Consider the following 27,656-nt stretch of genomic DNA (forward strand, 5'->3'; position numbering starts at 1 on the left):
TAAAAAGAAGAAGTCCCCAGTGAATATACATCAGTGGCCTCGATTTCACATGGCACACAGAGGTGCCTTCTTGTCATGAAGGAACAAATCAATATTATGCCGGTAACAAGCTATAGAAACTTTGCTGAGAAACTTTTGAAAAGACTTTGTGCTAATTGCTCCACTGCACTTAAAGCAAATATGCAGCCTATTGAAGTCCAAGCATGTGCAACATACTGGTCACCCAACCGCTAGACAATGAGCTAACAAGGCTTACATTGCTTTTGAAGAGATAACACTAAAATGTTTATCCTGGGGCCCTGGTCAAAATGTTGCTAGCACAGAATGCGGTCCTTTCCCATTGCAGGGAGAGATCTTTTGTGCAAATCTTACTCGTTTCTGTTTCCCCCCCTTTTTCATTTTTGGTTCTACAGGTTTACTTTTCAGTTTTAAAGCAATTATTTTGTTATTCCCTCTAAACCCCTTAATTCTATCCCTTTCATGGCTTTTCACTATGGATGACAGCCACTCCCCCTCCTCAAATGAACCAATATAACTATATTCTGATATCACTAAGGGCAGGTGAAGCCTATTTAGAGTGAGGGCAAAGCTTCCTGTATAAATTATGTGGGCAATCCTTGCCAATTAGGGTCAGCGTTAAAAACTGAAAACTTCTGATGGATATCTTTCAATACTGATCAAGAATTTGGAGGAAAGAATTTGCCTGTTTTGGCTCAGCCCTAGGATGAATCATGATACGCAAACAGACCAAATAGAAAGCTTTGTGTAGAGATTTCTATATTTGGTAATCCCACCATCTATCAAGAAGTTTTTCCTTGCTAAACCATGCCAGCCAATCAAATAAATTAGGAACACTATTTCATTCTGCCTGGCTAACAGGATATTTATATTTTCTACATTGCTATCACATGGCAGAGCTGGAGACCTGATTCTGCAGCTGTTCAAGCAAATACAGGGACTCCAAGAAGACTCTGCCTGACCTACTGAGCAAACAAACATAAGTCAGAGATGGCCTTAGCAGGAGGCAAGAAGGTTCATTCTTTTCTGTTCCTTGCATTATACACAAGGCAGCCAGGGAGAGATCAGCAGTAAGGATGCTGGATGACCAAGGTTCACAGAGAACATTCAGCAGCACCTTTACCTGTGAGCACCCCACACAGAACAGCAGGCAGAAAGGGTAAAAAGAGGAGATGTGCAGGAGGGGGGAAAAGGGTGGCAGCTCTGCCTATACTGGGAAACAGTCCTGCTGCAGAGCTTTTGCACCAGACTGTGTCACATAGATCTCTCCTTTCAGCATGTGGGGAGAGATGGGAGCCGAGGCCTGGGAGGACAGCCGAGGACTGAGGGGGTGCAGCAGGAGCTGCTCAGCATGACTGCAGAGATGCAAGTCCTACACACTGCCCAAGGTGATATGAGAGAAGCACTGGCTCCATTGCCAGGTGAGGGAGTTGTGCTCCCTACCTTCGAAAGGTATGGCAGCCATGAATGAGCTGGGGAGAGAACAGGAAATGTGGCCGGCGGGGGGGGGGGGCTCACCTGGGAGACAGCACTGATGAGCCTGAGGTGATCAGACCAAGGAGGATTCCCTTGGAGCACGGCTGGCTGACTGGAAGGTAAGCACGAACCTGAGGAGGAGGAAAGTGGCGGGCTGCTCAACCCCTTTCACTTGGTCTGTGGCATCAGCGGGAATCCCAACCCAAGAACCCCGAACTCCTTGCTGAGACTTTCTATGATGCTAACAATACTGGACACATCTGGATCCTCTTCAAAGAGGGTCAGTCCTGCTCCTTAGACCAGATTAGCACATCACCATTGCCACCTTGCTCAGTTTCCATTAACCTGTCCAGGTCTAGAAACATATGGTGATAGCAAGCCTACAAGCCTGTTCACTGCTGACAGTGCTCTACGATACTAGCCAAAGACCCTTGCTGACCCACGTGAAAGAGCTGCTGGGAGGGACAGAGGGAGGAAGGAACCAGCCCTGCACACAGACTCTGGGAGCAACTGGATAGCCACAAATAAGAGAACACTTTTTAAAAAGCACCACTTGCCTTAATTTGGATTAGTAAATAATACCTGTTTAAGTTTGAAAGTGGTCCTTGAAATCTAGAGTACCTGACAGTCCATAAGCAGCTTTCTTTTTCACCTGCCATTCCAGCTCATTTTTACTGATCTCAAAGACCACATTGACATCTTCGTAATACTGATCGACCAGAGCTTTGAGCTTCTTGAGGTTTCCTGTGACCAGAGCCTCAAAGTATTTGTCCAGAGGGGCATGGCGACTCTTCAGCTTGCATCTGGATCCTCCTGGTTCAAAGATCTGCAGCTTGTCTACAGCAGGTCCTGGCACCTCTTCCATTGTGCTAATCTGCAGCTAATTTTAGTCCAGAACCTTGTTGTGCAGATTACGGAGGTCTTATTGTTTGTGTGACTCAGTTTGTGCTGCCCAATTAAATTCTAGTTAGGGCTCTGACATAGCTTGTATTTAAATCTGGTGCTAATTGTTACTTGATACAATTAAAGTCACGTGGGTGGGTGGGTGGGTGGCTACAATAACAGCCACTTTACTACTGAGATTACATGTGGAAATAAATATAGCTTGACAAGGTCAAATATTCACAAGTCTGCTTGTGCTGGAATTCCTTCATGGAGGTATTTTAATTCCAAGCATGATCTTGGCAAGGAAACATTCTCATCCACAGTGAGGTTTTTCCCTATAATTGATGTTAGCCTATTTTAGTCCCGATGACATGCAATGGTTTGCATGCTTTGGGATCTCTTGCATTGCAAACTTTTATCGTCTGCTTATCCACATGATTTTCAGCACCAGGTTTTCTTTCCATGCCATCACCATGAAATACAGTTCTGTGATTAGGATATATATCCCGGTCATGTACAATGCCATAAAATATTGACTTTCTTTATTGCATTAAAGTGTCATAGCATTTTTCACTGAGCAAATTCGAATCTGTTAGCCCTTTTTTATGCTGCAGAAACTGTAATTCCTAAGGACTAGAAGCCAATGCAATAGAATCCATCTGTGCTTAAGGTTCATGACAATTTTTCCATTGCTTTCAGCTAGGTTAATAGTGGTGCTGGTGGTGACTAGACTAATATTTGACTCTAGAAGTAGGATCAGTCCCTAAACTCACTGACTGAAGGGCACACAGGGGACAAGCCAGAAACAGGAGATGCCTAACTCCTGTCTGTGCCTAGGGCTGTGCCTAGGGTTCGGCAACAAAGCTGTTTACATGCAAGAAGTATCTGATATCACCACCAGGGGCTAACTTTTGCCAATAGGGTGTGTAATTAGAAATGCCTCAACACATCCCCACAGCAGTACATCTGCAAATCTAGAAATTATCATAATAAATAAGAGAAATAATTCAGGGGTCTCCCTAAGCAGGTGATGGACTCTCCTTCCTTGAAAGTTTTAAAGCAGGGATTGGACGGTCATCAGCCATATAGGAGATTCCTGCATTGAATCTCAAACATTCGGGTCCCAACTGTTTCTATGGTCTTTTGTATCAAATGCAAGCTGATTCCTAGCTTGTTGCAGAGCAGAATAGGGCATCCTTAGAAAAGATAGGACACTTTTCAATAAGGAAGGTTTTCAACTTAAAACCTTATATTAATTAATTAATTGATTCATTATACCCTTTTCAAAACATGTCAGGTGTTTATTGTGGCATGCTATAAAGTTTCAGCATACATTGCTGTCGGCCATCAATTATGACTGTCCTTTAGCATGTGTTTGCAAAGCTTACAGTTAACATTGGTTAGGCCAGAATCTGCCTAAAATGATAAAATTTTGTTCTGTGAACCACACCGAGACCTCCTGTTAGGGTGGTATATAAATTTAATAAATAATAATAAATAATAATAGTCTGCATCTTCCTTGGCTCACTATAGAGGAAAGAATTAGCTGCTCTGTCAATCTGAATGGTGAAGAGTTTTCTGTCGTTCAAAGCTTAAATTCCCTATCAAGTCTTTGGGGTCATTACCTTTTCCTTAATCTCTTTCCCCCTTACTTTCCAGTCATCTTCTTTTCCCAGGAGTTCATTTTTCACCTTGGTCCCTTTTATTTACAGGAGGAAATGTTATGAAGTACGGGTCCTTGAAGCTTTACATCTCACAAGTGAGACTAGAATGTTACTTCACAAGGATGCTCTTAAATGCTCTTTCGCTTTAGCTCAGTGAGAAGTGGCCAGTTGTTGTTTGGCAGAAGAATTCTAGCAAGTTCTCCTGTAGCTGAAGGATTCCTCATGCAATGAGATTATCCACTAGTGGCTAAGAGTTGTAACACTCACAACCCGCTTTCTAGTGCCTATTGGGATGCAATCCCTAGGGATATTTGCTGTTTGCCCAAAACACAAACCTGAACATTTAAGATTGCTGAAATACTTATTTCCTCTTTTTGATACTGCAATCCCTTTTGCATTGTAGCCAAAAGGTCTGCTGGAGCAAAAGCAAATGGCAACCCAAATTCATCTCTTGCCATCTTCATCCAAGTGGTGCTTTGCACAAGTCACACCCCATGGTGCTTCATGACCTCTCTGCATGAGGCAGAGAGAGAGAGAGAGAGAGGACTGAAGTGTCTGGGCTGAAATGTGTGGAAATGATGGTTAAATAACTGGGAAGTGGGAAAAATGGTGGCAAGCTGGCCTGGAAGTTGGCAACCTTTGTGGCCTTCTTCGCTGTCTGCTGGACTCATACAGACGAGCCAGTTTAGATGAAAAGCACTTAGACTAGATTATCCCTCCTCTGTTTCATGAGTGCAACAAGACACTTATTTAATTTACTTGAAAAATTTATTGTGCTGGACCCGGGGGCGGGGGGGGAGGGGTTACCGAGAGGCGTGGTCAGAGTCCGGTCCTGAGTCGAGGGTCTGGAGACTGTCCACCAAGGGCGAAGCGGGGTCCAAAGCAAGAAGCCGGGTGTGGTCGGGAACTCCGGAAGAACAGGTCTGGGTGCTGGCAGAAACAGGTTCCCAACGACGTTGCTCCCGCAACCTGGGACCGGGCTGACTGGCCTTTATCTCCTCTGAGGCCTAGGGCGGTCCCAGCCCACAGGTGACCTGCCTCTCCTGGCCTTAATGCGAGCAGTCCTCCTGAGAGAATCCAGTTCCCTCTGCCTCTCTGCCCTGAGCCTCTGTAGCTCAGGAGAGGCTGGAGGGTTACTGGACCCAGGGGGAGGCTCACCTTCCCCTGACACGGCTGGGAGAGGCGCACCTGTAGGCAATGGGTCCTCAACCACCTCCGGAGCCAGAGTGGATACATCTGGTGTCTGCTCCTGATGATCCGGCACAGGAGCTTCAGATTCAAGGCCCTGCCCCGGCTCAGCCAGCCCTGGAGGCGGGGACTCATGTGTAGGCTGGGACTCCTCAGGTTCAGTTTCTGAATCAGATTCCCAGGCCACCACATTAATCTTTGAATCATAGAACTGTAGAGTTGGAAGAGACCATGAGGGTCATCTATCCCAACCCCCTGCAATACAGGCTGAATCTTTTGCCCAATGTGATGCTCGAACTCGTGGCCCTCAGAGTCTCGTGCGACACTGACTAAGCTATCACAAACCTACATCTTGTTGGAGAAATTAATGAGTTGCTGTGGATTTGGCATCTGAGAGTGATTCATGCACATTTAATGCACATTCCTTCCTTGGGGACAATCTCAGAGCTGATTTAAAGGTGTGCAATGACAAACGTAGACAGCATCTTAAAAAGCAGAGACATCACCTTGCCAACAAAGGTCCGTATAGTTCAAGCTATGGTTTTCCAAGTAGTGATGTATGGAAGTGAAAGCTGGACCATAAAGAAGGCTGATCGCCGAAGAATGGATGCTTTTGAATTATGGTGCTGGAGGCAGCGGCGTAGCGTGAGTTCTCAGCACCCGGGGCAACGCAAGTAATTTGCGCCCCCTAACCCGGGGCAAGGCAAGTAATTTGCGCCCCCCCTAACCCGCGAGTTGCCGCTGGCGCTGCCGCCCAAACGACGCCGCTTGCCCGGAGGAGGAGGGGGGCAGAGAGGCGAGGAAAAGACAACTGCCCAGCAGCTGCAGCAGCACCGGCGGAGGCGGGGCTGTGAAGAGGGGCTGCCTGGCGCGTCCTCCGCGGCGAGCGCTGAGAGCCGCTGCCTGCCGGGCGCCTTCAGCCCGGACGCGTGCACAGCTCGGCGGTTCCGCGAGACATGCGGCTCCGCTACAGCCTGCGCCCGAGGCTCTTCGGCGACTCCGGAGGCAGCGAGTGCGCCCCCCCCCAGATGTTGCGCCCGGTGCGGCCGGCACCCCTGGCACCCCCCACGCTACGCCACTGGCTGGAGGAGACTCTTGAGAGTCCCATGGACTGCAGGAAGATCAAACGGATCCATTCATAAGGAATTCAGCCCTGAGTGCTCACTGGAAGGACAGATCCTGAAGCTGAGGCTCCAGTACTTTGGCCACCTCATGAGAAGATACCTACTGCATCCCCTCCAAAGGCTCCCATTTTCCAGGGACAGTCCCTCTGTTTCCCACCAGTGCTACAGCCACCAAGCTCCAGGAGGGGGAAGAGGAACCGGCAATTGTCCTGAGTGGCGGCTGTGGAACTTGACTCCATGTGAAGTGAGGCAGCCTCCATGCACCCACATATGATTATAGCAGTTTTTATTGGCTTGTATCTGGGTTTTTAGTGTGGTCATTTTAGTGCATACAATGTAATGAAAAGCTTGGGGTGTTGGTTTTTTTTTGGTAAAATTTGGTTTGAGAATTGTATTATGGTATATTTTGCTTGTGTACATTTTTATGCACTGCTTTGGGAAGGCTTTTGTTTGAAAAGTGATATAGAACTCTTTTGAATGAGCAGATATTCTGTATGTGTAAGCTAGCACATCTGAATCTCTGCTGTGAACTTCAGGCCACTACAGATTAGCTTTCTTTTAAAGCAAAGTTAACATGTTTTATGTGGGGATATAGATAGTTTCCCTCCAATTAGCACGTCTATTGTAGTGGAATCATATTTCTCTGGCAAAGACACCAGCGAGTCTTCCTTCATCTTTGGGCATACATTGTTCTCCTTGCCATGTAGAATTTTGGATAGCTTCTTCTGGACATTCTCCGTGATGAGTGAAACAACTCCTGCAAACACACACACCTCACTTGCCTGATTTTTTTATCACCTTTATGGTGGTTGTTTTTTTAAAGTTTCCACATTGGCAGATTGCTTACTCTTGTACAACTCAAGGACTTATGGTGCTGCTTCTTGCTTTGCATAAGAAAAAGGAAGATGACAAAAAGCAGCAACATTTCCCCTTCCTCCTGCAACAGGGATACCATTACCTACCATTTCACAAACCATTGAAAACTTATTTTAAATGTTCTTTTCTCCCTATCACTGGAGGATTACATTTCTATTGGTTAGTTTTTGTAGAAGGAAAAAGGGAAATGGGCTAGCAAACCTCCCTTGTGGACAGAATACTGAGCGCCTGCAGCTGGACTGGGGTGGTGCATCTAAGCGTAGGCCTCTTATTTTAAAAAATTGTCTGAGTAAGCCTCTGATGGAATAAAGCAAAGAACTTCACCTTATTTCTGCTATATTCCACACACACCCTTGGCTGCCCCCAATCAATCTGGATGATGTAATTTGCCTGATAAAATTATGTGTACTAATTATGCAAATGAGCTAGACTAAATTAGCATGCCCAGTCTGCATAATTTCTCATTCAAGCACAGAGGCATGCAGGGAGGGAGTGGGCAATGGAAGGTCACCTTTCTTGACTGCTTGGCCTGCAAAGAGACGGACTGTTTTCACTCCAGAGATTTTGTGCTGCTAGAGACTTCAAGGGTGAGGCTGCCTCTTTCCCCATCATTCAGAATACCTGCTATTCCTCTAACCCAAACATTCCCCTTTCTAGCACCCAATTAGTAGGACCATCAGGGCGTGGGAGAAGCTTGCTGCGAATATTCCACAGAATACTCTTGAAATGTCAGCATTAATATGTGTGTGTGTGTGTGTCTACACACACAAATTGTAACTTTGCTGCCCTGGACATCACCATCCTGTCTGCACAGCTAGACACCCATTTGGCTGGTGACACTTTTTGTAACATATGAAGAACTTAACACGTGGCACGAGAGCAGGCTGCTGTTGTGTCTGCCGAGGGTGACGTATTAACACTTCAAGGGTGATGGCAGATGTAACAATCCTAATATGGTGGAAGTCGCAAACCACATATTCATTGCCCTTAAAGCATATTCCAGAAACTGGAAACACAAACTGCCTCTCTCTTCATCCTAACTGTGGTGGAAATGGTTGGAACACTTATTTTCCTTGGTTTTCAATGCAGTAGATTTTTTTTTTCAAACCAACCACTTATGCCATACTTAAAATATGATGTATTTTTCAGCACATAATTCAGTTGGGAGCACTCCTTCATAACAGCCAAGCGCTTTCTAGGAGGAAAAATAGAATCAAGCATGCCACCTTCATTTCTTTAGCAGTTATTGAAAAGCAGGAGTCAGACACTTGACATTCTGTTTTCAGGTCATAAAGTGCCATCTGATAGCTTGCAGCCAAAATAACCTTTAGCAGGGGCTTGCAAAGAGCTTTGAGCTCCTGACAACCAGCTGATTGTTGGACCTTCAAAGCACCGTTTCATCTGATGCCATTGTGATGTCAACTGATTGACACATGGGCAACCCTGCCTTCCTGTCCAATTTGACCAATTGCGGGGGAGTGGTAGGGGAGATAAAGATCTGGCGAGTGAGTTACTTTCCTCAATCCCATGCCCTAGCTGGTAAGTAGAAGCAGATAATATCATGCTGTAGCTCAGCCTAATGACTCAATTTTCTATATCTTTGGAAGTCAACTGGAGTAGAAGTGCAAATAATACAAGATTCATTATAAACACATACATTGCTTGAGGATATCCTCTCTTCAAGGTAAAATTATCCTTTGTGTTCCTTGTTTGCTTATTGAACTGATAGCAGAACTATTTCAAACAATTTGCCTTAGGGTGATTCACTTTTCTCCTCCATCGAAATGTGTACCCTATTACTTCCAAACTCCCCTCCACCAGGAATTAATTTTATTTAGGACATCCAAAGAATGGGTTGCAAAAGAAATGCATGGGAACAGGGAAGAATTGTCCATTCCACATGAAAAAAGTAAAGGAGGATGAACAAGATCTCACATTCCAGTAAATTTATAGCATATTTAATAAAGAGCTGAAACTCAGAAAGTGGCAGCAGCTGCGCACAAAATGGCTGCCCCGTGAAAGGTGTCCATTTAACACTGGGTTGTGTGTGTGTCTCCACCACACACAAATAACTTAAGCACAGTATTTGACCTTTCTCAGTCAGAACTGGTTTGGATTTGTATCAAACAAAAGAATACAACAACTGAACAAATTATCCAAATACCTCAAGTAGTAGCAAATGCCAATTGATTTAAACCACTTCCTAGCCGCATGCAGAGGCCTTGGGCTTGGTTGAGATGCAGGCAGACACACACAAGGAGAGCAATGAATGAAAATCTCAGATTTACACAGAAGTTGGCCAGCATTTGTCAGTCTAGAGTTTTATCAGTCTAGGGCAGGGGTTGGCTGGATCCGGCGCACGAAAACCGTTTCACCGGTCCATGAGCCACCCCCGAACCGCGTCGCCCACTCGGCAAGTCCCTTGTGTGCTGGGCTAAACTTCTGTGGATGCCCAGTTGCCGAAAATCGCTTCTGCACAGGTGTGATTTTCAGTGTCTGGGCATGTGCAGATGCAATTTCCGGCATCATGCTGCGCTGGCCCGGCCCACAGATGATCTCCGTGGGAGTGAACCTGCCCATGGCTGGTAAGCCTTGGGTTAACCTACAGAGTGCTAACAGGTAGCTGTTAGTTCTGCCATCATTAAGTGAAGGACATTAAATTATAGCTGAAATAAAAACAAACTGTGATCTGGCTTAGCATTATGTTTTAATCCAGGCTCATGGTGTATTTTCCAGAACAAAACATAAGTGGTAAGCCAAGAGCAAAACTTTGTTACAACACATGGCATTTTTGGAGAAACACAGACCATGAGTCTAGGTCAAAATGTAGCAGTAAGTGAGACCATGCCATTTCTCAACAGCCCTGGCGAGGGGCAAAACGCCCACTATCTCAGCAGCATTCAACAGCACTTTATGCTGTGTTCACATGAAATCATAGTTTATGATAAAGATGGTCAATACTAATACTAATATTAATATTAATACTAATATTAATATTAATAATATATTATTTATACCCCACCCATCTGGCCATGTCTCCCCAGCCACTCTGGGTGGCTTCCAACAAAATATTAAAAATACATTAAAACATCAGTCATTAAAAACTTTCCTAAACAGGGCTGCCTTCAGATGTCTTCTAAAAGTCAGATAGTTGTTTATTCTCTTGACATCTGATGGGAGAGCATTCCACCGAGATGGCCCTCTGCCTGGTTTGGTGTAACTTTGCTTCTCGTAGGGAGGGAACCACCAGAAGGCCCTTGGCACTGAACAACTGGGGTAGAGACGCTCCTTCAGGTATACTGGGCTGAGGCTGTTTAGGGCCTTAAAGGTCAACACCAGCACTTTGAATTGTGCCCAGAAATGTACTGGGAGCCAATGTAGGTCTTTCAGCATTGGTGTTATATGGTCTCAGCAGCCACTCCCAGTCACCGGTCTAGCTGCCACATTCTGGATTAACTGAAGTTTCTGAGTCACCTTCAAAGGTAGCTCCGTGTAGAACACATGGCAGTAGTCCAAGCGGGAGATAACCAGGGCATGTACCACTCTGGTGAGACAGTCTGCGGGCAGGGAGGGTCTCAGCCTGCGTACCAGATGGAGCTGGTAGACAGCTGCCCTGGACACAGAATTGACCTGCACCTCCATGGACAGCTGTGAGTCCAAAATGATCCAAAATGGTCCTTCAGAGGCACAGTTGCCCCATTCAGGACCAGGGAGTCCTCCACACCTGCCCGCCCCTGTCTCCCCAAAACAGTACTTCTGTCTTGTCAGGATTCAACCTCAATGTGATGTGGAATCAGGCCACTGAGTAAACTAGGCTGAAAGACAAAGTGTTGGGGGGACTTCCGGGTTAGCGCGGTCGACTAATGGCGGATTCCCTCCGAGCTCCGGAGGGAATCGGCTTGACAGGGGGCTGGGTCTTGCCGTGCCGGCGACACGGGGACCCTAAAAAACCACGGGCACGGAGCCCGTGGACATGGTGACTCGGCTGGCACCGTTAGCGCCCTCCCGACTCGTGAAGGAGCCTTTTTAAAGGCTACGGAACGGGTGCCGGGGAGTGGCGTGGTGCTGTGAGTCTTCTGCTTCCCCTGCCGAGCGTAGCCGCATGCCGTTTGTCGGAGAGCGCTGACTTCTTCCTGTTAAAATTTGGACTTAAAATCAAGAGCAACAACCCGTGAGTAATTTGGAAATTGGATTACAAATAATTCGGTTTTGGATTTGGCACGAGCGGGGGAGGTGAAAAAAAAAGGAAGTCCGTCTCCCCCCCTATTGTAAACAGCCTAAAGCAAGGATCTGTCATCTAAGGTTGCGAGAAGAATTGTTGTGATTGGATAAAAAATATAAATTCCACGGATTTAAAGGACTAAGTTAGTGTGCTGGAGGACAAGAGTTTATTTGTTTGAGTACCACCTTTCTCAAGCCCGGGAGTAACCCATGAAAAGAGCCTGCTGAGGATTTACAGAAAACTTTTGACAGCTGTCAAACTAGCTGTCAAAGTTGGGAAAAACTGAAAGCTTAAATTTTAACCGGTCATATTGTTACAAAATATTGAAAGTAAAGAAAGACTGATACAAATAAATCTGACTTTTGGATCGGAAGGGAAAAGAATACAAAGTAACCAGAATCCCTCTAGAGTGGATTCTCGGACATTACAAGAATGGAACTAGGTCGGGAAATACGAGCTGATTTGCAAGAGCTTATTTTTCTTGTGGGAAAGCTGCGAGAGATGAGCGAGCGAGGCCATGTTTTGTCTACAAGCCCCACAAAACCGAAGCTAACAGAAAATACACCTATTGAGTTGGAAAGGGACTTGATGCTCAAAACACAGGCAGCTGGACAAGAAAAGAAACTGAAAATTGAAGAGGAGGAAAAGACACCTGCTGAACAGGAGGAGCAGAAAGAAGGGGTGGTTGAAATGCCACAGAAGATAAAAGAGAGCCAGAGACCTGCTAAGATGAACTCTAATTCAACCAAGGTGAAAGTTGGATCATTTGGGACATACAAATTCAAGAAGCAGAGTTGGAGCTCCATCTTTAAACAAGTAGGCATGGCTGGAAGAAGCATGGTCAACACTGAGAAGGTACCTTTTCGACCCTGGATGTTTCGCATGAGAGACTTTCGAAGATGCCGGCTGAAAGGGACTGAGAGAGATTTGAAAGCCTCGGACATAAGGTCACCAGGCTAAAAAGATGGACTAACTGGACTTTGGTTTGGGATTGAAACCGGGGAGAGAAGGGTGGGATTTAGAAGTCCAAAGGCGGCCCGATTCTCATCTTGCAGTGTAAAAATTATATGTTCTTTATTATTATAAGAATGGGGAATCCGTGGATGGGAATTAAGGGCAACTTTAGGAAAGATATTTTTTCTCTTGTTTCTATATTTTTTATTTTTTATTTTATATATGATTAAGGTATATATTTTAAAAATGGTTGAATAAGTTAAGCTAAGGATAAGGATAATAATGATAAGACATAAACTTACTATAGAATCATATTAACAAATTATGGTTAAGCAAATTAACAATTTATGATTAGGACATTAAGGACAAAAACTTGTTTGAACAAACAATTGGAGTTGGAATACAATAAGGGGAGGCGTGGGGAAGTCATGAAAAGAAGTTACTGAAAGTGAGATCTAAAAGGTGGAATCTTTTTGTTGTTTTTTGTGTTTTCTTTTGTTTTTCTGTTTTGTTTTTTGTAACCTTTTGAAATTTTAATAAAGATTATTTTTTTTAAAAAATGAAAGACAAAGTGTTGGTTATTTGATTCCACTAGACTAAATTTTTGCCTTGGACCGTCACGATAATTCCTAGTTAGCCACTCGGTGTCTCAGATTGCTGTTCCTACAACAACCTAAAGACAGCCAAGCATTTGAAGGAGGCCCTAGTCTCCTTTTTTGCTGGCAGTTTCACTTCTTAAAACACAACAACCTGAGTCAGATATGATTGTGCTTAGTCTTCAAGCATGAAAGATTGCATTTCAGGTTAAAACCAAAGTATGGCTGTCAAGGCATATTCAGAGTGAAGGGTTTGAGACATGGAACGTTCCAATAGATACAAGTTTTAAGTTCCAGCAGCGCTGACTCCCACAAATCAAATGGGATCTGTCCCAATCTCTGTGCTGCTTTCTGCTGTCGAATCACAGGATCTGTGAGGCTGTTAAGTTTCAATGGTTATAGGATCTCCAAACTCTCATGCTAGTCAATGCTTCCTTCAGGAAAGTATTTTTCTCCCTCGCTGTTGTTTGGTACTACTGTTGCTCCTGGAAGCAAGAAACATCCAGGGCTTAATATGATAAAGGTTGTGAAACAATCTTTTAGTGGTGGCTTTATTATGCATTATTTCAGCTGTGCAGAGGGTTTGTTTTTTACCCAATGGAAGTTGCATTCATGATGTGAGGAGGTGCATTTTATGTCCAGAGAACCTTGCAAGCTTTCCAGAAACTGGGAATGAAGCAGACATTGCCCTTTAATGTAGCTACTAGCACTTGTCTGCCTGCCTGTAAGAATAGACCACAGCACCCCTCATCCTAATATGCTACTTGCCAAAATTTCTGCGGAACCTAAAACTGCCTTCTCAAATCGAGCAAGATTATGTTCAGAAAGAAAAATGGCAATAATTATATACATAACTATTTTTTAGGTCAGAATTCAAGTGTTCTTGGTATAGTGACAATCCTTTAAACTTAAAGGGAAACATTGAACCTAGCGCACTCTTTACTGTTGCTTCCTTAATTAAAATGAGTCAGTTTTTAAATGCACAAATGATCCAGTTACCTACTAACACCAGAGTGTGCAATTGAGCAGTTGGGGTCTTCATCCAGTCATCGTTAGACAGCTCTATGGTGGCATCTGCATGCTTAACTTCACTGCAGAGTAAATCCATTACGACCTTTTCGTCCCCGGCTTCTAGCGCATTCTTTAATCTTGTAACCAAATCTGAGTTGAGTGGATGATCAGGGATGCAGTCAAAGGAGGACTGTCTAAGCACTTTGTGGATGGGAACCATTTTTTCGGGCAGCGTAGGAAGCCAAACCTGCTGTAAATGAAAAGTGTTCCTTGGTCGGCTAAAAATAGAAAGAGCCTAGCTCCTCTTTCGCCAGTGGGATTAGTGGGGGGAGGGGGAGGTGTAACTGAAGTCATTGAAAAGGGGCTACTAATTGAAAAGAGCCAGAACTCAGTAACTGAGAAATACTGCGGAATATTTTCTCCAAATGGAAACACAGAGAAATGCTGATAGCAGTGGAGAGGTGCTCTTTTCCTAAACCGCTTCCTATCACCGAACCAAAACTGAGAGAACAGTTCATTAGCAAACTTGGGAGGGAGCATTTTTGGGACCCAATTCTCCTGATGAAAGAACTGGCAAGTTTTGTTCAAGATGTTATATGAGTCTTCTTTCAGGACAAGTTTGAGATTAGCTTCAAAAGCTCTTGACCTGGCCTTTCCCTTCAGGCCTTTCCTAAAAGCCACAGCTTTGCTCTTCAAACTTGTTGCCTTCTCTCTCTGCAGCCTTGACACTGCAAATATGTCTAACACAATTCCTAAAACTACCCAGAAAGTTTGGCCCTAACGTTGCCTCACACACAGGTAGGGCTCATTTTTGCAAGCGTGTGTTTCTTTCTTTTTTACTTTTTAATACTTTTTATTAAAGATTTTCCTAGTTTACAATCGCACATGCACAAGTGAATAGAGAGCCTAGCCAAGTCATGCTGACACAATTCCCCCCCCATGCACTAAGTAAAAGAACATAAGCTTTCCCACTCCACCCCCTCTCTCCTGTCCCCCCCTCTTTTCTTCCTAACCCTATATACTCCAACATCAACATCTCACAACAAATGGAACTGATCTGTAGAACACACAACCTGAAGAAAGAGAGACTGCATGTGCTTTTGTTAAGCAAGCATGTGTTTCTCAGGGCCAAAGGACAGGAGACCCAGGAGGACTGGATCTGTGAACACCTTTCATTTTACTTCAAAGTAGCCTCGAGGGACCCGCTGATTTGATTGGTGAAGCTGTGTTGGGGAAAGGTTGTTAATCCCTTAGGGTTAATTTTTGCTTGGGAGCTGTGGAGAGCACTCTGGTATTTACCACATTCATTTATCAGCTTGGTTGCTGAAGAAGAATGGCGTTGATGTAGAGCAGTCACTGTGGATTCCCCAGGATGATTATTTGGATGTATGTGGAAGATTCCCTTCTTCCTCCCGGCCCACAGCACAGAGAAAGTGAAATATACTCAGAGTCGCAAAGTGATTTCATGCTCTTTATTCAGCTCATAGTGGTGAGGAGGAATGAATGAAAGTGCCCTCAAAGTATCTGCTTTATATACATTATTTACACAATGGGCTGCACATGATTGGTTAATTCTGGAATTCTACTGTAAGCCAATCAGGTTGTGGATTCATTTATATCTGGAGCATGATTGGGTGGTTCCTGCCAACCAATCATACTGCTGCATTGTTCTTGGACCAATCAGACTGCTGCATTCTGAATCCTATTGTTCTAGGACCAATCAGACTGCTGCAATTTGGATCCTATTGTTCCAGGACCAATCAGACTGCTGCAGTTTGGATCCTATTCAACTCAGTACACAACAGGAAGAAACCTGCTCCTGTTCCCCCTGCCTTGTGCTGTGTCTCCAAGTAGGACGTAGCACTGAGTAAGTTTCACTTGAAAGTCTCCCTGTACAAGCAGCCTGGCTATGCGGTGATGGGAAGAGGGGAGAGCAGAGGCATCTGCTTGCCTTAATGGAGGAGATTAGAGGAGTCAGAGAAATGGGAAGAAGGTCTTTGATACAGGACCCTCCCCCTTCAGATGGGAGACTTCTCAGCTGCGAACATCCTGTGTGATGTCTAAGTGCAAAGTAACCTTCATCCACCCTCAGTCAAGGAAGAGCTGTGACAAATGAATAATTTTGACGGGCTTCTGGTAAGGCTCATCCACACAACAGGAAACCACAGTTTTTGTCAAAAGCTTTAAAGCCCATTTTAACAACACGGTTATTAAGGACACTTGCTTGGATGCAAACTAATTTTAGTCCCACCAACATAAATCTAAGCTGCCTAAATGGCTTGCAGCTTGGGCTGCTCCGGCGCCAGAGCTCTTGACAGGCCTTCCAAGAGTCATGTTGTAACAGGAGGAAGATGCTTAGAAATCAGTGTGTTTAGCTTTGTTATACAGTGGTACCTTGGTTCTCGAACGGCTTAGTTGTCAAACAACTAAGAGTCCACTAATGCCAAACCATGTGTGAGCTTAAGGGTTGTTTTTCATTTGACTTCACATTTCTGCATGGTTTTGATAGCACATTGCACAGCTTATACTAGTCCTGGATCAAAATCGGACATGTTCCACTACTGTTTCTTTCAGTTGAATTGATTTTGAGTAATCAAGTCTGGCTGGTTTTATTAATTTAATTTGATTCCTTTTGATAAATGGCTGAAAATGAACAAAATTAAACAAATTTACTTTGGCTTGCTTAGATAGCTAACCTTTCTCACATGTTGAAACCAGTAGTTTTACAAACAGCAGATGAAACACAATGCCTTTTACCACCACCTTTTGTTCCTCAGGAGGTGTTAGCAGCCAGCAGCAGTTCTATTTAGTGGATTGCAGCCTCTGGAAGCTCTTGACCAGGATGTGTAGGCAGGGGTGTCAGTGAGGGCGCTTTGAGGGGGAGGCCTGATGTACGCAGGACCAAGAGACATGGACACAAGGAAGCTGCTGCAGTGACCAGCAACAGCTGTGCCATGTTTGCCTTCCGGCCTGAGCCTGTGCAAAACCACACCTGCAGCAAGTGCAAGAAGAGAAGGTACAGCAACGTGAGCTACTGGGCAAGGTGAGGAATTTCTCAAAAGAGCAGAATGGACAGCGATGCAGGTGGGGTGCTCCTAGGGAGGAGGAAGATCACCTGTAGCAGAAGACAACCCCCTGGAGGAAGGTGACACACAGAAGCAGGACTGTCAGGAGCAACAGGCTCCTCTGGGCACCTCCCCAGCAGGGATCCAAGGGCACAAAGGGTGGGCAAGGGACAGGGGGATGGACGGATACAGCTCCTTGCCAAGGGTGCAAGGGAGCCTAGGTATGCCTCTGTGTTCAACACCTTTATAAACGACTGGGATGAAGGAATTGCAGATGACACCAAATGCAGACAAGACAAAACTGAGAGGGGTAGCTAGAGAGAATCGGGATTCAAGATTACCTTAACAGATTGGAGAACTGGGCCCAAGCTAACAAAATGAATTTCAAGAGGGACAAATGTCAGGTTCTGCACTTAGGCAGGAATGAACCAGATGCACAAATATAAGATGGGGGACATCTGGATTGCCAGTAGCACATGTGAAAATGATCTAGGGGTCTTGGTGGACCACAAGCAGCAAAAACAGCTAATGCTCCTCTAAGCTGCATCAAGTGTCCAGGTCAAGGGAAGTAACGACCACTCTATTTTGTCTTGGTCAGACCAGTTCTGGGTGCCACAATTTAGGAAGGATATTGACAAGCTGGAACATGTGCAGAAGAGGGTGATCAAGACGATCAAGGGTTTCGAAAACAAGCCTTATGAGGAACAGTTGAAGGAGCTGGGTATGTTTAGCCTGGAAAAGAGGGGGCTGAGAGGAAATATAATAGCCATCTTTCAATATGTAAGACAGAGCAAGTTTGTTTTCTCCTACTCCTGAGCCAATGGCTTCAAGTTACAAGACAGGCGATTCTGACTAAACAGCAGGAATAACTTTCTAACAGTAAGAGATGTTTGCAGAGCCTGGAGTTTCTCTGCACCTTGACCTGAAACAATATAATGCTATGAAAACTCTGCCATAGGCCATTAATATTCTGCTCTGCTAAGTGTTCCCTCCTATTTATAGGTTTCTCTGGTGCGAAGAACACAAATCCACTGCTTTAAGCTGGATCTCTGCATTATAGCTATCCATGTTTGCTGAGCTGTGAGAGGGGTTTGCTGACAGTGGAGTGTGACAACATTTTTCATAGGGGAACAGTTAGGGCCAGAGGCGCCAACTTGCAAGGGCTATGGGAAAGTGACATTGTACACAGGAGCACCCCGCCTCCTTCCCTAAGCCAGGCAGAATCTTCCTGGACTTTGGGGAAGAGGCGCCAGGCTTTAATGCTTTAATACTCTAATTTAATCAGAACATTTAGGGGACTAGCCTAGTCCCCCTAGTCCATTGACTGCACACCACTGGGTTTGCATTTGCAGTATTATTAGCTGCTTGAAAGCTGTTTAAAATCAGCTTGTCAGTACCTCTTAAAGACACACTTTTATTCAGCCAGGTTATTCTATGACATATGCATGAAATTCTAGAAGGATTTTCACACCTCAGTAGAACATTGGTTCCTGAAATATTTTTTTTTTTTAGTTTCCCGTCCTCCTGGTTGCAACATCTAGGCAACAGAACACCTGTACACCTCATGTTGCATAGGTTTTACACACTTTTCTTTCTTTCTTTACTACTAATAATAGGTAGGATTTACCTAATGAGTCTGTTGGCAGAAGCCACGCACAAGGACTATGGCCTGTACAATGAGGCTTTCCCCCTCTCCTCCCTCTATCCCCCAGGGGCTGGAGAGGTTGGGAGAAACCCCAGAAGAGTGTGCTGTGGAAGGAGGGGGGGGGGGGTTCATCCCATCTTGCAAGCTGCAAATATTCAACCCAGTGCGACACTTAATACCACCTAAGAATAATAAGAATGCCTCAAGTATAGCAAGGGAGTTTGTACAGTGGAAGCTCGGGTTACTTACCGTCCTCCTTACGAACGCTTCAGGTAACGAGCTCTGCTAACCCGAATGTAGATGCACCTTGTTGTGAACTTTGCCCTGGGATGCGAGCAGAAGTCGCGTGCCGGTGGCGCGGTGGCAGCGGGAGGCACCATTAGCGAAAGCACGCCTCGTGTTAAGAATGGTTTCGGGTTAAAAACGGACCTCCGGAATGAATTAAGTTCATAACCGGAGGTACCACTGTACATGGAAAATAGATTAAAATTCTGCTCCAAAGTAACAGAAAATCAATTCCATGAACAACTGAGCTTTGCAAGACATGTAAATGAATCTTCGTATTCTCCTTCTGGCCAGTCATGGGGAGAAGCAAGGCAGATTGGAATGGTGTGCAGCCCTTCATTCTCCTCAGTCGCTGATTCCTGCCTTTCAGGGCTTTGCCAGATTCTGTATTGGCAGCTAGAAGAAAAGAACATTTAGAGACATAGCTATCTCAAAGTTCATATTGTCATACTACTAAATGCCACGCTCCCTGCTTTGCATACTTGGGCAGAATTGTGGAATGCCCACAAGCCTTTTGATATATTTGTGTGTGGTGTAGTAGTTAACAGCGGTAGTCTCGTAACCTGGGGAACCGGGTTCGCATCTCCGCTCCTCCACATGCAGCTGCTGGGTAACCTTGGGCCAGCCACACTTCTCTGAAGTCTCTCAGCCCCACTCACCTCACAGAGTGTTTGTTGTGGGGGAGGAAGGGAAAGGAGAATGTTAGCTGCTTTGAGACTCCTGAAGGGGAGTGAAAGGCGGGATATCAAATCCAAACTCTTCTTCTATATGCCTGTGGGGAGAGAGAGAGAGAGAGAGAGAGAGAGAGAGAGAGAGAGAGCGCACTGCCTGGAAACAGTGTTGTTATCAGGTCAGAAAGCATGTCTCTTCTTTAACAAGTGATATCCCTTGGCACGCGCCTGGCCCTTCCTCACCAGAGATCCTGAAGCTTTTTCCTTGGCAATGAAATGAGGTTGCAGGGGCTTAGATTATGCCCTAATGGGTTCAAAAAAGAAATTACTAGCGCTGCCTTTTCTGAAGTCCTCTTGCAAACATTTCAACTCGTCTGTCAGATTTCCCCTTCTGCCCAGATATCCCTATGAAGTTTTTGATACTCAGGCACTGACCTCAGGAGGATAGCAGTACAAACAGTATAGCATGCTGCCCATGGATGGAAGGCACCCTCTGCTGTGTTTGTGGGCCAGGAAGTCACCTTCCTTCCTTTAAAAATCAAGCAACTGGCTACAGAAAATGGAATCCAGAAAGAGGGTCATTCTGACTCAGAAGGGCCAGGGAGAGAGCATGCTGCTTTCTTTCATCTGAGAAATGCATAAAAAGAATCACCAGTGCTTGTTTGTTCTGTAGGAGAAAGAGCCCCCTGTTTGCAATGCGTCAGAAGAAAATACCTTTGCAGGAAATGGCACTTCCCTTATGAACTCTGGCAACATCTTATGTTTGTAGGGAAAGTGTAGCTGGGAATTAGCTGGAGCTGCATTTCCCGCTTTGATTGACGTGCTAAAATAGTTCTATTGGACAGCATGTGGCTGGTATGTGATGCCTTCTTTAGAGAGCCTTCTTCCTTCCTCCCTCTGGGCAGTGATCAGAGTCTTGTTGAAGCTCCCATTTCCCGATCCTGGGAGGTTTGTGTAATGTCACCTGCTCACTAGGAGGGGAGGTCAATCCAGTCGATGCCACAGTGCCAGAAACTTGCAAAGCGAATTCCAGAGAGGAGAGCTCTAAATGATTTGGGGTTTTAATACAGCCCGTTACCTCAAGTAATTTTTAATCACAGCAAGGAACGATCCCTTTTTATTTTTGAAAGAACAATAATGGCTTTGCGCCCTCAGAAAATAAAAGGGAGCTCAGCATAGCACAGTGATGATTTGCAAGGCTAGACAGACTCCATAAGGCTTTTTAAAATAGACTCCAATATTTCCAGTGCTTAAAGAGGAACAAGTATGTGATAGTTTTTGAAGTGCTGATTTTACAATAGACCCTAGCTGAGCACATTCTAATTTGCTACCAGAAGTTCCAAAGTACTAGTACTTTCAATAATGAGGCGAGAAACCCTAATATGAGAAGATTTCTGCATTGTGTCTAATGAAAAGCGAAAAAATGTGCTAATTTGTAAGTCCTGTTGTGGTGGTAGCCTTGGAGGCTTTTGAAACACCTTACTGACTTATGAAGGATTAAGGAAAAACTGACATTTGCTACTAGCAGAAAAGTCAATTATAAAATTTCCACCCTTTAGAAACTTCCTGATGCAGGATGGACGTTAATAGAACAGTCAGTTTCACTTTGTATTACAGAGTTTTGTATTTGCTTGAGAGAAAAGGCATATTCTGTTTTCTTAATGGGCATTTAAACAATGAGCTGCACTCAGGTGTGTGTGTGTGAATGGAATGCTGAGGTGTGCCATTAAAGATGCTTTGAGGCATGGAGGCGAAATGGAGATCTTTTGCTGCTCACAAAGAACCGCGGTTGGGAAGGAGGACAAGCCCTCATGCTGGTTATTGATGTGGGGCTTCTTAGTCTTATGTACAAGAGTTTACATTATTTTCAAAAAAACATACGTCCTACAACTGAATACATCTGCATAAAGAACTCGAAAAGGGGCTTGAAGCTTTGCAGGTAGCAATGTGCCATTGTTCTCGGCCTGAAATATCCTGCAGCCCAAAGAATGGGACGTGCATTAGAGCTTGTTTTCATCCCCATCAGAAGTAGTGCACTTGAGGATGGGGAAAAATGACCACTGTTATTATTATTATTATTTAAGCAGGTACTATATCATCAAGGCCAATATATCATCCTATATCATCCTGCCAACCTAGCAGTTCGAAAGCACGTCAAAGTGCAAGTAGATAAATAGGTACCGCTCCGGCGGGAAGGTAAACGGCGTTTCCGTGCGCTGCTGTGGTTCACCAGAAGCGGCTTAGTCATGCTATCCACATGACCTGGAAGCTGTATGCCAGCTCCCTCGGCCAATAAAGCAAGATGAGCGCTGCAACCCTAGAGTCGTCCACGACTGGACCTGATGGTCAGGGGTCCCTTTACCTTTACCTTATATCATCAAGGCAGCACCTTCTGCTGAATAAATGACAGGTTGAAATGTGCTACCCACTCCATCTGGTCTATAATGCTTTGGGCCCAAGGTTTGCTATTCAATCTGAGCTACTTGAGAAAATATTTCCTGGGCCTAGCTGCTCTCACCATCCTTCTTTCTACTTCCTGTTGCTGAAATCTTGTTTTACAACTTTGGGTTATGCTTTCTGCCTTTGTCCCCAGCTGGATGAATGCTTGCTCCCTTTAGACCTAGAGATTTGATCCTGTTGCCCCTTGGGATGCCATCCTCCAGCAAACCTCGACAGTTTGTAAGGTATAAATTTGTAAGGTAGATCTGTGGACTGGGGCCCTTTGATCTGCACATAGTAGCATCTGGTAGATGTTTGCGAAAATGGAACAAGATGGGTGGGGTATAAATAATAAGTTGTTGTTGTTGTTATCATATTAAATCATTATTATGTGGATTAATTAATTAATTAAGTTTCCTGCCCTTCACCCTAGGTGGATACAACAATTTAAACATTCCCAAAAATTGCAATCACAAATAATGAGTCCTGAAAATATACATTTCAAGTGTCAAAGTCTGGAAACTGTTTCGGGAGGGTGCCAAACACATCTCTGTGGGGAGGGACAGCTCAGGGACTGGCACAGAGAAGGCCCTCTGCTGGGATACCACCACCCCATGCTTCTGAGGGTGATGGAATCACCAAGAAGGCCCCCTCTGCCAACCTTAGCACCAGAGAAGGTATTTAGGGAAGGGGGCTGTCTTTCAGGTTTGGGGGCCCTGAGTCTTTTAGTGCTTTACACATTGACTTTGAATTGGTCCTGGAAACGAGCTGGCAATCAAATGCTCATAACAGCATGGGGAGACTAATTGATGAATCAGAGCAATAGTGGCAAAAATGTATAAAGCAGGTATAGTAGAAGTGACACAACTGTGTTGGATATTTCAGGGCTGTTTATAAAACCCATACCAAAAAAGGAATGGACTCCAGCTGCTTTTTCACAAGCACCCTTTCTCTAAACCTCTCTTCAAATAGTGCTAACGAAGAATGCTCAGTATGCGACTAGCCATATTCAAAGGCAATAGTGGCTATGGGGATCACATCTGCTAAAAGGATTTGGGTCCAAAGTCCAATAATCTAGGGTTTGGCATTGCTCAGGGTTGTACTGCTGTAGGCATGCACTATGAAACTATGACTTCATGACATTTTCAGAGGTGTATAACTATCTTCTATTTTAATGCAATGCTTTCTTGAACCACATGAATCCCATCAGCTTAGGCGCAGGCTGTTGCTCCTCTGCAAATATGATTTAGTGTGTGCTTTGTTTATGGGCAACAAGGATTTGTGGTCCTATGTTTGGAAAGAGAATTCAAAGGTCAAATAGCATTGTTCTTTCTTCATTCATTCTCGGTACATGAAAGGCCTGCCTTGAGAGCATTGCTGAAGGGCAGTCGAGAAATGCTCAGACTAAAATACATTAAACTGTGCTATTTTATTCCTTGCCAAAGCAATCTAAAAACAATTTGTTCTCAGTTGCTTGCATGTTTAGGTTACTAGCATTTACTTTCTCCAAAGTTCAAACTCTAGATAGTTTTTGCTTTCTTATTGGTCAAGACGCACAGGTGTGGAGTAGACTTGCCTCATACCTAGCGGATTTGGAAATTATGCAAATTTGCAATTACGTAGCAGAATAGCGTACCAGACTCCTGGTATTTGACAATTGGCTGATCTATATGGAGTGGAACTTAATTCGTTCCAGAGGTCTGTTCTTAACCTGAGGTACCACTTTAGCTAATGGGGCCTCCCGCTGTAGCTGCACCGCTGCAGCGCGATTTCTGTTCTCATCCTGAAGCAAAGTTCTTAACCCGAAGTACTATTTCTGGGTTAGCGGAGTCTGTAACCTGAAGCGTCTGTAACCTGAAGCTTCTGTAACCCGAGGCACCACTGTACATTGGTTCAATCACAGTGGTATAGACTGCATGCAATCATATGTGTCTCAAAAACTCAATTTTAAACTTGCCCAGTAAATTGGAGGATGGTTTGGATGCCTCCATGATTTCTCTTGTATACCTAAATCACTATTATAGAACTCTGAATAAGAAAATAAAAGTGGGTTTCTGGTTAGTTGGAAACAGTGAAGACAGATGACTTTGCTAGGGTTTGAAAGGGGCATATAATGTAGGGTTGCCATATTTCAGAAAAAAACCAAGCTCCCCCTGAAAGTTGTTGAGCTTTTTTTCCAAGAGACTTGCCTAAGATCCCAGACAAAGCACTGCCTTTCTGAAATTCCCCCCGGACCTCATTTCTGCCTTTGAATGTCCTGGAAAAGCCAAACGTATGGCAGCTCTAATATAATGCATAAGCTGAACTTTTTCCGTAAAGAATAACAGTATGAATACACATGGCTGTTTCCCCGCTTAACAAAAGCAGTTGTGCTGGGTTCATAGCAGGATGAGGGTCACAGTATGCAGAGAAGTTTTTTAAAACCTTCCCTATGCCACAGTTCCATCAAAAATGTCCTTCAGCTGCTTTTAGCCCCACGAATGATGCTTCTATAGCTCAGTCGGCAGAGCACGACCTGGGTCTCAGCGTCCTGGGTCTGAGCCCCACATTGGACAAAAGATTCCTGTCGGATCACATGACCCTTCCAACGCTAAAAATCTGTGATTCTATGAAAACATGAGCTTCTCTCCTATGCCAAATACCAACTTTGGGAAATGGAGACATATTTTTGGTGGGAAAGGTTTTCAACCTCATCTCCCCGCATGTCACAGTCCTAATCCTGCTTGCTCCTAAAGGAAAACAAACAAACAGATGCATCCACACATTTCATGACACACCTGTTTTGGCCCTGAATGATGGAAAGTCTGTGCTGATGTTGCCCCTCAACACGGGTGTTTGTGATCCGATAACTGCTAATGCCAAGGCACCATAACGGAAGCATTCACTTTGCACAATGTTTCCATAGCTTTCAGCTGAAAATGAGCAAAAGTTGCTATTGATTTAACCCCCATCACTTGTTAGCAGTGAAATTCACCCATGTTATGTGATGGTGGATCCATAGCCAATAAGAAGACTGCCTTGTAATGTTTCCAGAGTCCCTCCCCCATAAAGTACTCACTGCCCCCAAATCTCATTCTGCACTTGTAGGAACTCCAAAGTTTCTTGCTACTTACACAGAGCCTTGTTAAACACTTATGTTGTGGCATGTCTAAAGCCTGGACTGTGCAGAAGAGCACCTGAGCATTTTAAAGTAATATATTAAGTGTATCTTACCTCCCCGAGTAGTAAGAGGTTTTATGGCCTGCACTGTTGGATTTAGTTTCCTTTGGGTAAGAGACACCCTGGAGATTTACAGTGCAGTGTTTCAAATATTGAAGTAGAGTGTTGAAGAGAGCAATTAGGCTCTTATATGGAGATAGCAAAACTACTGAACCTGTTTAAGATTCCCAAAACTGACTAGTTGTCTCCTGTACAGATTGGCCTAACCCAGGGGTCAGCAACCTTTTTCAGCAGTGGGCTGGTCCAATGTCCCTCAGACCTTGTGGGGGGCCGGACTATATTTTGGAAAAAAAATATGAACGAATTCCTATGCCCCACAAATAACCCAGAGATGCATTTTAAATAAAAGGACACATTCTACTCATGTAAAAACACACCGATTCCTGAACTGTCCGTGGGCCGGATTGAGCCACATCCGGCCCCTGGGCCTTAGGTTCCCTACCCCTGGCCTAAGACATTTGCTGCCTGAGGCAAAGGACAGGATAGTTCTCCCTCCTGATTCTACCTGCGGAAGCCACCTGAACTGGCAGTTACTGTATTTTTCGCTCTATAACACGCACCAGACCATAACACGCACGTAGTTTTTAGAGGAGGAAAACAAGGAAAAAAATATTCTAAACGAAATAGTGGATATATGATTTTTGTGGTTCATGCTGTGGCCACAGACATGTGATCCGACAGTGAGTTTGGAGTAGCCCAATGCAAAAATCCTGAGGATCCATGTGGATCCATGCTTTGTAACCATGGAGGAGGGAAGGAAGGGGAACCATGGATCCTCTGCTCACGACTGCAGCAGATCCCCCCCGCCACCCACAGGCATTCGCTCCATAACATGCACAGACATTTCCCCTTACTTTCTAGGAGGAAAAAAGTGAGTGTTATGGTGCAAAAAATACGGTAAATCTTACTGGGCCTGGTCCACACTCCTTTTACCCTCAGGTAAATACACTCCCGACGCACTGAAGTGAGATTCAACAGCCAGGATGGTCATCTGTTGTGCATGAAATAGAAGCAGGGCAGGCTGCTTTCTTCACTCCAGGCAGCCAAATGCCTTGGGCCAGCCTGGACTCCCAGCTTTCTTCCCTAAGTCTTTTTGTCTCCTAATTAAAACTTGCCACAAACTAGTTCTATGTGTATGTGTATGTGTATGTGCGCACTGGACTTTAGAAGTTTGGGGATAAATTCCAGGTCATAATGGGACATTAAATTTCTTTTGTGAAATTCCTGGTCTCCATCAGACAAAATCATAATCATCAACCCATTCACAGTAATTAAGATGTTTTAATTTCATAATACCATGCAACTTTTTCTAGATTAAAAAAAGTAGTTAACTCAATTTATTGGTAAATTATCTTATGATGAAGCTCAGAATAATTGCAATGGAAGTCTGACATTCACATCATCACTACCATAATTACAGGCATTATGATTGTTCTTGCAATGAACACCCAGTAATTTAATAATAATAGAGGATATAAATAATTTAACTAAAATTTGGTAGATCCATCTCATTTACAAATGAGAACATGACATCTTCTTTTTCTAGTCACCTTGGACTAGTCTGCTGTAGATGAATCACTTCCTTCTGCCAAAAGTACTTGAGTAATTGCACTGGAATTTCTTTAGTAGCAATCAGTAAAAGGAAGGCAAAAGCAGGCCTCTTTTGAAACACTCTTCAGTGAATTTCCTTGCACATTTGCTTTCAAATCATAGCCTTTTAAAAAGAATATTGTACTCATGGTGGTTCATATTTGAACAACAGAGGGGTCAATGCCCTGCTTAAAAGTTGCCTCATGAAATGGTGGGTCAGTGTAACCCAGTATTTCCATGACAAAATCTTAATGGAAAATAAGTCCCTATCCATAGTGAAGGAGGTCAGATGTTTTCCGCCCTATTTTAAGGGTGCCCATCATGCTGTCAGGGCTCTTGGTGCTGCCTGGACTGCCTGTGATGAGTGTGAGACCATTTAGGTAAAGGTAAAGGGACCCCTGATCATTAGGTCCAGTCGTGACCGACTCTGGGGTTGCGGCGCTCATCTCGCTTTACTGGCCGAGGAAGCCGGCGTACAGCTTCCGGGTCATATGGCCAGCATGACTAAGCCGCTTCTGGCGAACCAGAGCAGCACACGGAAATGCCATTTACCTTCCCGCCGGAGCGGTACCTATATATCTACTTGCACTTTGATGTGCTTTCAAACTGCTAGGTTGGCAGGAGCTGGGACCGAGCAACGGGAGCTCACCCCGTCATGGGGATTCGAACCGCCGACCTTCTGATCAGCAAGTCCTAGGCTCTGTGGTTTAACCCACAGCGCCACCTGC

The 27,656-nt window shown here is 44.6% G+C and overlaps 1 protein-coding gene and 1 long non-coding RNA gene across 4 annotated transcripts in view; one reads left to right on the forward strand and one right to left on the reverse strand.

The window, feature by feature from the left end:
• Positions 1 to 14,252, reverse strand: part of ASB18 (ankyrin repeat and SOCS box containing 18) — a 38,700-nt gene extending 24,448 nt beyond the window's left edge. Inside the window, exon 1 of one of the 2 annotated variants that reach the window (XM_081181249.1) lies at positions 14,003 to 14,252. In XM_081181249.1, coding sequence (XP_081037375.1) covers positions 14,003 to 14,234 — 232 coding nt within the window. In that variant the 5' untranslated portion in view covers positions 14,235 to 14,252. Of the gene's footprint in view, positions 1 to 2,115; positions 2,438 to 14,002 lie in introns of those variants that run through there. The other variant, XM_081181248.1, reaches the window with a different exon arrangement.
• LOC308581748 overlaps positions 1,277 to 27,656 on the forward strand; it is an 81,808-nt gene continuing 55,428 nt past the window's right edge. For both annotated transcript variants that reach the window (XR_014005242.1, XR_014005243.1), the window contains exon 1: positions 1,277 to 1,470. This is a non-coding gene — a long non-coding RNA (uncharacterized lncRNA). The remainder of the gene's footprint in view (positions 1,471 to 27,656) is intronic.

The sequence above is a fragment of the Podarcis bocagei genome, assembly GCF_964188305.1.
Source record: "Podarcis bocagei genome assembly, chromosome: 1".
Classification (NCBI taxonomy): Eukaryota; Metazoa; Chordata; class Lepidosauria; order Squamata; family Lacertidae; genus Podarcis; species Podarcis bocagei.